The sequence below is a fragment of the Cydia strobilella genome, chromosome 12, assembly GCF_947568885.1.
Source record: "Cydia strobilella chromosome 12, ilCydStro3.1, whole genome shotgun sequence".
Classification (NCBI taxonomy): domain Eukaryota; kingdom Metazoa; phylum Arthropoda; class Insecta; order Lepidoptera; family Tortricidae; genus Cydia; species Cydia strobilella.
The window spans coordinates 16,019,171-16,032,219 of NC_086052.1; the positions used below are offsets into that span (position 1 = coordinate 16,019,171).

General features: G+C 36.2%; 2 protein-coding genes across 2 annotated transcripts in view; both read left to right on the forward strand.

Annotated features, from left to right (window-relative positions):
* The window catches only part of LOC134746294 (lutropin-choriogonadotropic hormone receptor), a 61,562-nt gene that overhangs the window by 15,949 nt on the left and 32,564 nt on the right, over nt 1–13,049 (forward strand). The gene's annotated exons all lie outside the window — the stretch shown is intronic.
* Nucleotides 7,008–8,863, forward strand: LOC134746270 (uncharacterized). The gene has a single exon (XM_063680614.1). The coding sequence runs from the start codon at nt 7,390–7,392 to the stop codon at nt 8,575–8,577; it is 1,188 nt and encodes a 395-aa protein (XP_063536684.1). The 5' UTR covers nt 7,008–7,389; the 3' UTR covers nt 8,578–8,863.

The window sequence follows — 13,049 nt, forward strand, 5'->3', positions numbered from 1 at the left end:
AACAAACTCTAAAAACATCGTTTGTCTCAATTAAGTGCTTCCGAAAACCATTACTCAAGAAAGACTTCCGCAAATACCTAATAGAAAACAAATACAATTTTTTTATTAGTTCTTTTCATCTTCACGTAAATAAGGTTAATACGGGCAAGTGTGGCTGCTGGGTGGGTGGCTGGCCTTCACATTGGGGCCTGTTTACACATTGATCAGTGTACAAATAAATACAAAATACAAATACACAATTCTTTATTTAATAAATTAGTTTTACAAAATGATCTAAGGGGATGGAGCCGCCCAGTAAGCATAAAATAGCCACTGTTGCGGTTGTCGGGAGACAAATGCAAATGGGACGGCCGCTTCTACATACAAACGTAGTCCTCATTTTCCTCTCTATATTTACATTATGGAAAATATTTTTACACAATTTGATGTATATTAATCATACCTACGTTTGAATTATTTTGATTTTCTGATTATTGTAAAAATAAGGTGCGAATAACAGATTTCATACAAATTTTTAAATGCTCCTAACTCTTATAATTAATAAAAATTAGAAAAAAGTGTGTGTGTGTGTAATCTTTAGGGTTCATCCATTAATTACGTCACACGAATTTCGAGGTTTTTTAACCCCTTGTCACACTTGGTCACATTTGGCAAACCCCTCCCCCCTGGTGTGACGTCACATTTTTTCAATGAATTGGCAAATCAAAGTAATTAATATTTTATCAAAATATTTTAGACAAAAGAAATATTAGTAATTTTATAACCCAAAACAGATTAGGAAAAACCATTATCTTTCCAAAAAACTTGCTATTTAACTGAACAGCGAATAAAATAATTTCAATGTTAAAGTGACGTCACAAAGTTTGTGACTCCCCCTGCCCCTTGTCACAACATGTCACATTTTCTTGAACCCCTCCCCCCCCAAAAGTGTGATGTAATTAATGGATGACCCCTTACGCGCGATTGAAGTAAAACTTCTTTGACGTTTATCGCTATGTTGGCACTTTGACGTGTGTCCTATTGTGCGTGTGTTACTACTGAGCGTTACTTCCGTCAGAAAAAAATCTGAATTACCCTCTAGTCGCGCCTAAAGAAGCTTTACTTCGAAAATAGCTATGGCGCATAGCTATGGTTGATGTGCAACAAATTGTGTCAAAATATTTTCAATGTTAATATCCAGAGAGGAAAATGAGGACTACGTTTGTATAAAAATGCGATTTCGTGCGGGTCCTCCACTTTCGTCTAAAGCACTATGTTTAAAAATACTACTTACTACTTATAACTATTATAAGTAATTCTAAATTTAACATACTAACACTAAACTATAAACTAAATATAGTAACCTAAACTAAACAAACATAGATTAATCTAACATGACTGTTTTTATAAGAACACAAATAAGAAGTTACAAATAAAATAGATGTGGTATTAATTATGTATATGACCATAAAGAGAGATATTTTCTGTGTGTATGTAAGACTTGTAAGAGTGTGTGTGTGGGTGTGTGATGTGAGTGTGTATGTGTGTGCGATTGTTGAAATTGATTATCGCGAGAGTTTTTATCGCAAGTTTATACATTTGCCACTAAACACAAGTAGCAAGTCGTAAATGTATGAACTCGCAATAAAGACTAAGCAATCAATGTGTAAACAGGCCCCAATATAAAGACTAGCAACACTTACCTAGCCATATTGACTTTTATATAAGTAAAATAAATACTATATTTGTAGAGACAATTTGATTAGGTAATAATTATCTAAAATAATAAAACTTCTGCTAGACCGAATACGACACAAAGTATAATTGATATATTTCAATTTTATTTTGCCATGTATTTAGACAAAGATACACTTATGTTCGTCAATTATTGCACATTCTTTCCTTAAAACTATAACATTTTTAATTATTTGACTAATACAATTAACAAATACAATTATCCCATACATTTTTTTCTTCCAAATAATCTGACATTATTTATAGTACGATTTTTCTATTAATTTATGTTTGACAATTTTCTTAAATTTATAATCTGACAAATTTATTATATGATTAGGAATTTTGTTATAGGAATACTGCCAGTCCAATAAATGATTTTCGAGCTTTATATGCGCACAGCAAGTTTATCTTTGTTTCTTGTGTTCAATGTTCAATGTATTTTTTACACTATTTTTCGGAAGATGTTCGTAGTTTCTTCTAGTGTACATAATATCTTCATAGATATATTGTGACGGCAGAGTAATTGTATGTACCGTAACCCCAATCAAAATCTACAGAACATGGGAAGCCATCAGCAGACAATTTGAGAGAAGGCCGAAAACATACTTTGTAGTTAGTTTATATTGGGAATAGCTCTAATATTAGACTAACGTAGACCGACTGAAATATGCTCGTATATTTAACTGTAAACAAAGATAACTTTCTAAGGTCGCTTTCGTAAAAAGTAGTGCCGACGCCAATTCTTGGTATTAGTTGCCAAGGAGCCCCCGGCTCCCATGAGCCGTGGCGAAAAGCAGAGACAAACGATGAAAGGTAACTTTCTAAGAAAAGAATCAGTTTTGGGGAAAAATTCGGGTATTTACTGAGCCCGATATAGATTTGAGTACTTGTTGCCGTTTTGATCTTAATGTGATTCGATCTTGAGAATGGCTTCACGCTGATTGATGCATGCGAAATGAAGTGAAAGTCGTACCTACACGTTATGCGTGCCTATTACCAAGACGATCGTCAAGGTCGTATCGAAACCAGTTCAAAACCGCAACAAGTTGTTCAATCTGAATCAGCCTTCTGAAGGAAGGAATTCTGGAAGGATATTAATGAATGTTCCGCCATTGACATTTCTATTTGTTTTTTCCTTTTTGTAATATTCATGGAGACTATATAAAGGAGCAAAATCTCTATATGAAAAGTGTCCATCAAAAAACAATAAATAGGCGACGCCACCATGCACCGAAATGAAATGTCATAGACCTAGTATTTTATATAGGTATTTTATATAGATATGCGCCCGTGCGACCGTGAGAGACTTTTGTTTGTTTTGTTTTTTTTTTGTCATACGCAATGCGACAAAATTAAAAACACATTTTAACATTCCTGACAACATACAATATAATACCAATACAAATATTCTTTATTGCTCACCAATAAAAAAAAACATACCAAGAACAACCTACGTAATTTGGTCGGGTTATTACCCCTCCCCCATTTTATCTTTATAGTATATACCTCTATGGTTCATGTCATGTCCCAGAGCCTACCTAGCGCCAGCGGAGAGATTAGGAACTATTATTTACAGCTGAAAGCGTACACTTTTGCAACAGTTCTGCCATAAGAGGTTGTCGTCCTTCTATACCGTCCATAGTAATATTTGTATTTATTTTTAATATTTCTATAGCATGACTGACATATATTTATTTTAAATATTTCGTTATTTTTATTTTTGACATCCGCCTATAGATTTAGATTTAAATTTATTTATTTCAGGATAACAATTACACTATAAATTTGCATCAATTTCAAATTCTTTTTATCATGATCGTCAAACATTACATACTGAAAAAATTTAAATTTACTATTACTTAATAATTTTTAATTTTGACTTAAACATTATAGGTATTCAATGCCATGCATTAGAAACAATATATTGTACGCCAAATACTGGCTGATTGTGACGCACTTTATGTACTAGTTACTTTCTAACAATAAAAGGAGTGTCTTTTCAAAAGGGCTTATTTCTCTACGAAATCCATACAAAAATAAACCCTTTTAAGTATCCGAAACTATAGTTCCTCCAAAGGAATCATATTTTGCATAGGCAATGAAAATATTAACCATACAAAATATTCGGCCCGCAATGTAAAGCAACACACGTTACGAGATACGAGTTTTTTGTTAGTGACTGTCAACGCTTGTTAACAGACCGTTTAAAAAGCTCGTATCTCGTAATGTCTGTTATGTCTCGTAATTGCTCCTCGGTGAATTTTCAAAAATTAATTACGGGTTCACAATTAAGTGTCTTAAAAAACGAATTAAATATTGATTACACGGATAACTTCTATATCCGGTTTTATTTATCGCCCGTATTGGATTTACACACTGTATAAGTAACTATTTACATAGAGTGAAGTATATTAAACTCATCTATTTGCTAAACTAACTTTGGTATAGGTATCTATAGTTCACTGAAGGGCTTCGTCACTCTAAAGGGGCCCACTGACTATCAGTCCGCCGGACGAGATCGGCCTGTCAGTTGTTCGGAACTGTCAAATTTTTCTTCTAACTGACAGGCCGATATCGTCCGGCGGACTAATGGTCAGTGGGCCCCTTAATACAGTTTATTATCTGTAGTTGGTCAAGCAAATCTTGTTAGTAGAAAAAGGCGCGAAATTCAAATTTTCTATGGGACGATAACCCATCGCGCCCACTTTTTTAAAATTTGCCGCCTTTTTCTACTGACAAAATTTGCTTGACCAACTATATTTTAGTTCAATTTGACACACGAACTAAAAATAGGTACTTAATATGCATCATTTCATTTTACGTGTAAATCCGGTTGGCGAGTTATGTAAATACAAAGTTCTCATCATTTATTTAAATAACCTATTATGGTGTTGCGTAAACATCAGGCAAGTATCTCAAATAGATTTTAATGTTAAGTTTTACGAACTGGAATCCGCCTTGGTTCCTCTCCACTGTTTTATGGCATAATAGAAACATCATTTTGGACTTTTTATTGGGCTGGGGTGGAACTATTATGGACGATTCATGGATGTTTGCCGGCATTTAACTTCTGCTTGTGTTTTAGTGGGTACATTTGCAAAATAAGTAGGGTTATCTATATCTACGATAAGGCAGAGCATGTAGAAATTAATGAAGGGCTTGTTACCCTGTATATTGTTATGATTGTTATCAAAGATAGATATAACTCCGTAATAGATGGATACAGTCTAAGGAAAAAACGTGCCTCGAAAATCAAGAAAATTTGATTCTCGTTCAGAGGGCGCTACTAGCTTTGGCCAACTGTCGTATAGATGGCGTTGACGGTTTCGTTTGTTATTTAACAATTTTAACGCATATCAGTGAAAGAACATGGGTCAAAATCATAAAAATAATTAATGCAAATAAAAAAAATCATTTATCCATATCTAAATACATTTTATCGTATTTTTAAAAATATTTATTTTTAGTTTTAAAGTGTGTCGACAGATGGCAGTGAATTTACTGGGGTTACAAAATTTACTATGACAGTACCGCTCTAGTATAAGTTACTCTATGTTGTTATTTGTTATATACAAGACCAAAGGCCTGTGCACACCAGATGCGTATAGATGTGCACGTGCGCGTTGTAATAGACAAATCCTTATGAGAGACGGCACGCCACTTGCGTGATAGGTGCGTTGCGTGCACGTCGCTGCCGGTGTGTTTAATTTAAATTAAGGGGTTGTTGACCCTTATTTACCCATACATATTTGATACATACAGAGGGCCTAAGATGGTATAGCTTTTATCATCGTGGCCGTAATTTTTTAATAAGTAAGAAAGTGTGAGGAGTAACGATACATTTCAGTTGGTTCTGACTGTTCAGAGTACAAAAGCTCGATTCGGATTGAATAATTTGTTACGGTTTTGATCTTATTTTGATACGACCATGAATATCGCTGACGCTGATTTGTGCATGCGAAATGAAGAAGGGATGCGATGACAAAACTTTTTTTACGTGTTTGGTTGCCTGCCGTTCCTCGAGCTACTAACGCGGGTAGCTGACGTCCACGAGGGTTCACTACACATCGCCTTTAACCACTTTACGCGTTATCACCCGGGATGCCATGACCATAATGACATGTGACTTGGCGTTATGAACAAACTATTTGTATTTGACCGAGGAAATCAACGCCTATAACATGCGTATGTTTCTATGACACTCTAAAATAAGAGGTAAACATCGTTGAGTGTTGTTTTCTAACTAATACACCAGATCTTTAAGTATGTTTATTCTGATAATTGATAACACATTACGTGCGAAACTTGCATGCCTAATACAGAGGCTTAAAATATTACGTAATGGTTTGTTACTACTCATAGGTCTGTCGCTTAACTCAATCGGTCCGTGAGAAATAGTTATTTGTGCAACAAGAGAGGAAAGTTGTTTTTTCTTGCGAGTGTTTATTTGAGTCCCGAGAAAGCGAAAGATTCTAAGGTAGAATCTTGAGCGTAGCGAGGGACTCAAAAACACGAGATGTAAAATAACTTTGCTCTCGTGTTGCACACATAATTTTTCACCTCAGTAGTGAGAACATATTAAAGGTTAAAATGTATTTCGAATTACACAGAATAAACAGAAAAAAAAAAGTATTATAATATGTACGATACGATAAGATACGATACGATACGATACGAGACCGGACCGGACCGTACCGGACCGTACCGGACCGGACCGTACCGTACCATACCGGACCGTACCGTACCGTACCGTACCATAAAAAATGTAATAAAAGTATGAAGTTCATGGCCTTCACTAAATTAAAAAGCTACATTATTTCACTCCCTGGGAGTGACGAAAGTAGGCTTGTTCGAGCTGCTGAGGTGAAAATGTTTTTTATGGTGTGCTCAGAAAGTAAAAAGTCACAGTTGCACAGTGTTGTTTCACAATAGTTCTGTTAACGGTGTGGATCTTGAGAACCCCAGCGTAAGCGTATTTCGAGAGTCAGTGTCTAAGGGCCGGATTTAGAGGTGTGGAGGCCCCGGGGCAACAAAGGAGTGGAGGCCCCTAGGCCCTAAATTATTTTTCGGAAGTCTCTATTGTGGGGGCCCCTCTTGGCAGTTGCCCCGGTTGCCCTCCCCTAAATCCGGCCCTGAGTGCCTACTTGTCTAGTTATTAAATTTATCCTGTGTCTAGAACTTTTAGCTATCTTGCTACTAAGAGGAACTATCTTTCCCTCTTAGTACTAGCTTTTGGCCGCGCGAACTACCCGAACGCGCACAACGATATTTCGTGAGCTCTGTAATTTTAATTCCATAAAAGCGATTTAAAGTGTTTATTCTTGGCGAATTTTATATAAATTCAGTGCATTACTTTGTGCTTATCAAAATGTAACATGTGAAAGCAACCAGTGTACAGTGTAAGAAGTACAATTCATACATATAGTTTGCAACAATATTAAAAACACCGTCAGAAACAATAAAAAACATTCCAGTGAAAGGTGCTCGATCAGAACGCGTAAGCGGCTTCAAAATTCCGCGGCGCTTACGCCTTTTGTGATACTCAAACGCCGTGATCGTACAGCGCTGCGGAGCATTTAGTAGCGTGTCGTTTGCCTCAATCGGCTTGAAGATAACGCCATACAGAGCAGTAAGGAGCCTTTAATAGCGTGCAAATTTAATTAATCGTAAAAAATGCATGAAAATGCAAATCACAGTGTGTACGATGCGGTCAAGTGCGCGGGTTGTGATGACCCATTATACATAAATGAAAAATTGGACTGTTCAAAATGCCATTTAGCATTCCATTACCAATGCTGCCGTATAGATGAATTGCAGTTCAACAACCTTACATTCACCCAGAAGGCAGGCTGGATTTGCCCAAATTGTTATGGCAGTGCAAGAAAAGGGGAAAACCAAAATACACCGATCCGAAACCAATTTATGTTAGAGGCCGCGGCGCAGCTAACCGATGTCGACATGAAGACTCCTGTATCATGGGTAACCCAAAGGCAAAGAAGTAACAAAGAACACGCCGATCAATCTCAATCAAGGCTGTTGTATCAATCTGGTAATAGAAGTCATCAATGCCTAACAAAAGAAGACGTCCGCGATGTCGTTTGTACGGAGTTACGCAACATTTTGTCAGAAGAAATAACCAAAGTGTTAAATCGAAGTGTGTCAGCTCATCTGCAGGATGTGAAGGCAGAGATAACGGGTCTAAAGGAAGAGATAGGCAAAGTTAAGGATTCCATGGACTTCATCAATCTTCAATTCGAGGATATCAAGAAGGACACACATCATACGTCACAAGAGTGCAAGCGTCTGACGAGGGAGGTGGAAGTCCTACAAGCTACAAACACAGAACTAAATCAACGCATTACTCAAATAGAACAGCATTCACGTGCTTGCAACGTTGAAATTCAATGTTTGCCTGAACACCGATCTGAAAACTTAGTGACGGTAATTATGCAGTTAGCAAAAACAGTGTCCTGCGACATAAAAGAAGATGATATCCATCACTGCACTAGAACAGCTAAATTAGATGCAGCTAGCTCGCGACCGCGCTCAGTAGTAGTACAGATGAAAAGTCCCATAACACGCGACAGACTACTTGCGTCAGTGATTAAATTCAATAAAACCCACAAGGATGACAAACTCAACTCTAGCCATCTTGGCCTTGGTGGCGATAAGGTCCCTATATATGTAGCGGAGCACCTTTCGCCGTACAATAGGGAATTGCATAAGGCGGCAAGAAAAGCAGCAAAAGATAAGAATTACAAATTTGTTTGGGTTCGAAGCGGCCGGATCTTTATTCGCAAAGACGAAACGTCGCAAGCCATTGTTCTGAAAGACCTGTCTTCAATTAGTCGCCTGTTATAAGTGGCATCTTTAGTTTTCTCTTTATTTAACTTTTAGTGCATGATTTTTAAACTATTGTTTTTCTCGTGAATAAATTAACTCTGTACTATCAAAATTCTAGAGGGTTGAACACTAAAACCATAGACTTTCTATGCAATGTTTCTGTTAATCAATACGATATCATTTGTATCACTGAAACGTGGCTACAGGATAATATAAGTGATGGTGAATTGTTCGATGACAGATATAACGTGTACAGGCGTGCACGAAATATTGATAGTCCATCAGCTAAAAAAACTGGCGGAGGTGTTATGGTAGCTGTAAATAAGAGATTAGTGTCTTACAGAATGTATGAATTTGAAACACAACTAGAAGACTTGTGGATAGTTGTAGAGAACAGATCTAGAGATTGTGTAACTAAAATATGCTTATGCTGTGTATATCTACCCCCACCAGTAAAATTTAATGATCTGGAGCTGTTTGTTGATAAGGCTTCCGCAAATGTTATTGGTTTTACTGAAGCATTAATATTAGGAGATTTCAATTTGTCTTCCGTGGATTGGATTGCAAGTAATTCCGATACATCTATGTTACCTGTAAATAGTTCTTGTAATGTATACCAAGCACTTATTGAATTCATGGCCTTTTGTGATCTAAAGCAGTATAATAATGTTATGAACAGCAATAATAGGTTACTTGATCTTGTGTTTTCAACAAATACAGTATCTCTAGATCAAAGTAATTACCCGCTAAGCATTGTTGACTCTTTTCACCCACCGTTAGAAATGTCCTTAGACTTAGAACTTGAGAGCACTCTTTCTCCTACGTTTCGTCCAAAATTAAACTTTTATAAAGCTAATTATGATGAAATTATTAAATATTTAATCGATATTGATTGGTTCTTATTGTTAGAGGCATGTCAGGATGTTGATGAAATGGTGCATAAGTTATACGAGACATTACAGGTCGCTATTAAAAAGTTTGTTCCATTAACTAGACCTAAAGGAACTAAATACCCAGTCTGGTTTACAAAAAGTCTAATTAGGATGTTACATGAAAAACAAAAGTTTCGTAAACGGTATAAAAAATATAAAAACCCATTGGATAAACTTTCTCTCGATTTGCTTAAGAAACGATGTATCGATCAAACCTTAAACTGTTACAATCAATATTGCAAAACGCTTGAAAAGAATATAGCGCGAAACCCAAAAATTTTCTGGTCGTTTATGAAACATAAAAGGAAAAACAAATCATCCATACCAACTAACATGAAACTTGGCAATGAACGGGCCTGTGATTGCAAAAGTATTTGTGAACTATTTGCGAGAAACTTTTCTTCAATTTACGAACCAAATGTTGTTAGTTTCGACAACACAAACCTCATACAAGAACAAACGGTGTTGACCAATTCGTTACATAAAATATTTTTTGATGAAAATATGATCTTAGCTTTAGATCTAAATAAGGGACCTGGCCCGGACTGTCTACCGCCGATATTCATTTCTAGGTGTGCGGAAGGCCTGATACAACCGCTAAAATTCATATTTAACAAATCTCTCGAAACAGGCATTTTTCCTCAAACATGGAAAGAGACAAAAATAGTCCCGATATTTAAGGATGGCTCAAAGTCTGACATAAAAAATTATAGACCTATTTCTATTTTATCTGTTATGCCTAAAATTTTCGAATCACTGGTCTACCCTTTCTTGTATTCTCACTTTGCACAGCAACTTACAGATAGACAGCACGGATTCGTGCAGTGTAGATCTACTAGCTCAAACTTGGTAGCCTTTATCGAAAGCCTTACAAAGAATGTAGATAATCGTGTGCAGGTAGATGCTGTGTATACAGATTTCAGTAAGGCTTTCGATAAAGTCGATCACACTGTTTTGATAAGTAAATTGAGAGATTATGGCGTTTCTGGGTCACTATTGTCCTGGTTCGGGTCCTACCTGGCCAATCGCATGCTGTATGTAGCTATTAATGGTGAACAATCCAAGCAATTTTTTGCAACATCAGGTGTCCCACAGGGATCGCACCTAGGCCCGTTATTGTTTTTAATTTTTATTAACAGCATAGTGAGCTGTTGTATAAATTCCGAACCTTATCTCTACGCCGATGACCTTAAAATTATCAGACCTATTAAAAATTCTACTGATCGTATTCTACTTCAAGACGACTTGGACAGGTTGAGTAAGGTGAGTTCGGCAAAGTTACGGACATAGGGTAAGATCGTATGATTCAAATTTCCGCCTATTGTGGGGTATTTTTTTAATGCTGACAAGGTGATGCGATGCGCCATTTTGTTCCGCACCCCTCTTCAGTCCGCACTTGTTGCTCTGACAGACTAGACGCGTGTTTTGTGCCGTTAAGTAGAAAAGTTCAAAAAATTTGTTTTTATTTTCCATCCGGATATACCCTCCGCTAGTTTTTTTGGAATAACTGGTAAGTTTAAGCGTTATTTGTTTCTTTTACAGATTGCATGTTATTTTTATTAAATTTGTGACAAATCTGTATATTTGGAATTCTGATACGATGCCTGTAGGCCAAGATCCGGTCTTACCCGAAGTGGTAAAAGATCGGATGCAAATCATCCGATCTTAAATTCTCAGGAATGCTCAAACTTTATACGTGTCACCACGATGCTTGATTAAATTTCTCTAACAGACGTATATAGTGGTGTTTTTTTTACATAACCGCAAATTACAATCTAAGCGTCTAATATTGCACACTTAAGTAGGTAACTGATCTCTTTATGAATAAATAATTATAAATATTTTTATTTACCTATCTGCTGTAATTATGAAGAGGTAGGTTTATTTGTTTGTTGATTATTATTATTATTTTAATAATGTTAAAGAAATATAATGGTTTCTTGAAATATTATTGTTGGGTTGATTAATCAATTCTTACTTGGTTTAAAATGTGTGCTTATCAAAGCGAATTGGCCTGTTTGTAAGATCGAGAGATGTTTTCTCACACGAAATCATACTCGTAGTTATGTGAGATGGCGTTGGAAAGTTTATTAAGTACCTATAGACTGATATTACTGCAATTGATTAAGTTTTGGTCGTGTTAATTCCTCCACTTTCATATTATTTTATCCTTGTCCTATTTTATCACCCTCTTTCAACCTACCGCGCTTAAGGTGTCAATGAACCTACGTGGTTCATTGACCCACATGGGTTCATTGACCCCACACCTAAAAGTTTGACAACCATAATTTCTTGAAAATTAGCGCATGGTGTAAGATCGGACGGAGAAAATGCAAAAAAAAAAAAATGGGTCGGATATGATAGCCCGAATTACTGCTAGGCCAATTCTTCTATATATGAATCGGTGAGTAAAACCGGTTATTTTGCAATGGTAAACTTTATGGTACCGGCAATAGGGCCGAACTTATAGGCCCGTCCGTTCTTACACCACCAGGTAAAAAAAGAATGCTGTCAATTTATTTTGTTTCCTATATTTAAACACTCATTACACGCTCACTATGACGTTTAGAAATATAATAAAATTCAATTATATAGAGCATTTCATTATTATCAATTCTGTACTTAAATCATGTCCGTACCCTATCCAAAAGCTGAGAAAAAAAAAAACAACAACATCATCTCAACCCACCTAAAATCGTCCGAAACTTAGCCGAACTCACCTTAATTGGTGCTCCCAGAATAAAATGACGTTGAATGCCAAAAAATGCTTTTACATCTCTTTTACTCGCAATAAAACTATTGTGCCCACTTGTTACACTATCGGAGGCACGCAACCTGAAAAGGTTGATACAATCCGTGACCTGGAAGTAACAATAGATAGTAAGTTAAATTTTAATGCCCATTACACAAACATCATTAAAAAAGCGTCCCGTATGTTAGGATTCCTATTAAGAAACGCTAGGCAGTTTAGGTGTGCTCGTACTAAAGTATTGCTTTATAATACACTAGTAAGAAGTAACCTCGAGTACTGCTCCCAGGTTTGGACACCTTACTACGAGGTGCATAAGAATCGAATTGAGAAGGTACAGAGACGCTTTTTAACACATTTAGGATATTCCTCTTCCAAACGCCGTAAACTCACATCATATAGTAAACGAATGAAATTCTTTAGATTTATTTCACTAAGTAACAGGAGAAAAGTGCTAGATTTAATGTTCCTCTACAAATTAGTTAATAGTAAGGGGCTGGATTGCCCAGAATTGTTAAGTAAGATTAAAATAACTATTCCAGCTAGGCTACCTCGTCCTGGTTTGTATAAACTGTTTAGCATTCCATTTGGAAAAACAAATTTAGGTCGTAATTCTGCCCTTTTAAGAATGGCAAAATCATACAATCACATCCCAGGCTCTGCGGGAGTTGACATATTCAACGACAAACTTGAACAGTTTAAAAGAAAGGTGACGAAATATGTTGGCTCACTGGATGTCCCAAAGTAGTTAGTTAGTCATAGTTTCTTAAAAATTCTAAAGTAATACTTAATAAAATATTAATAAAATA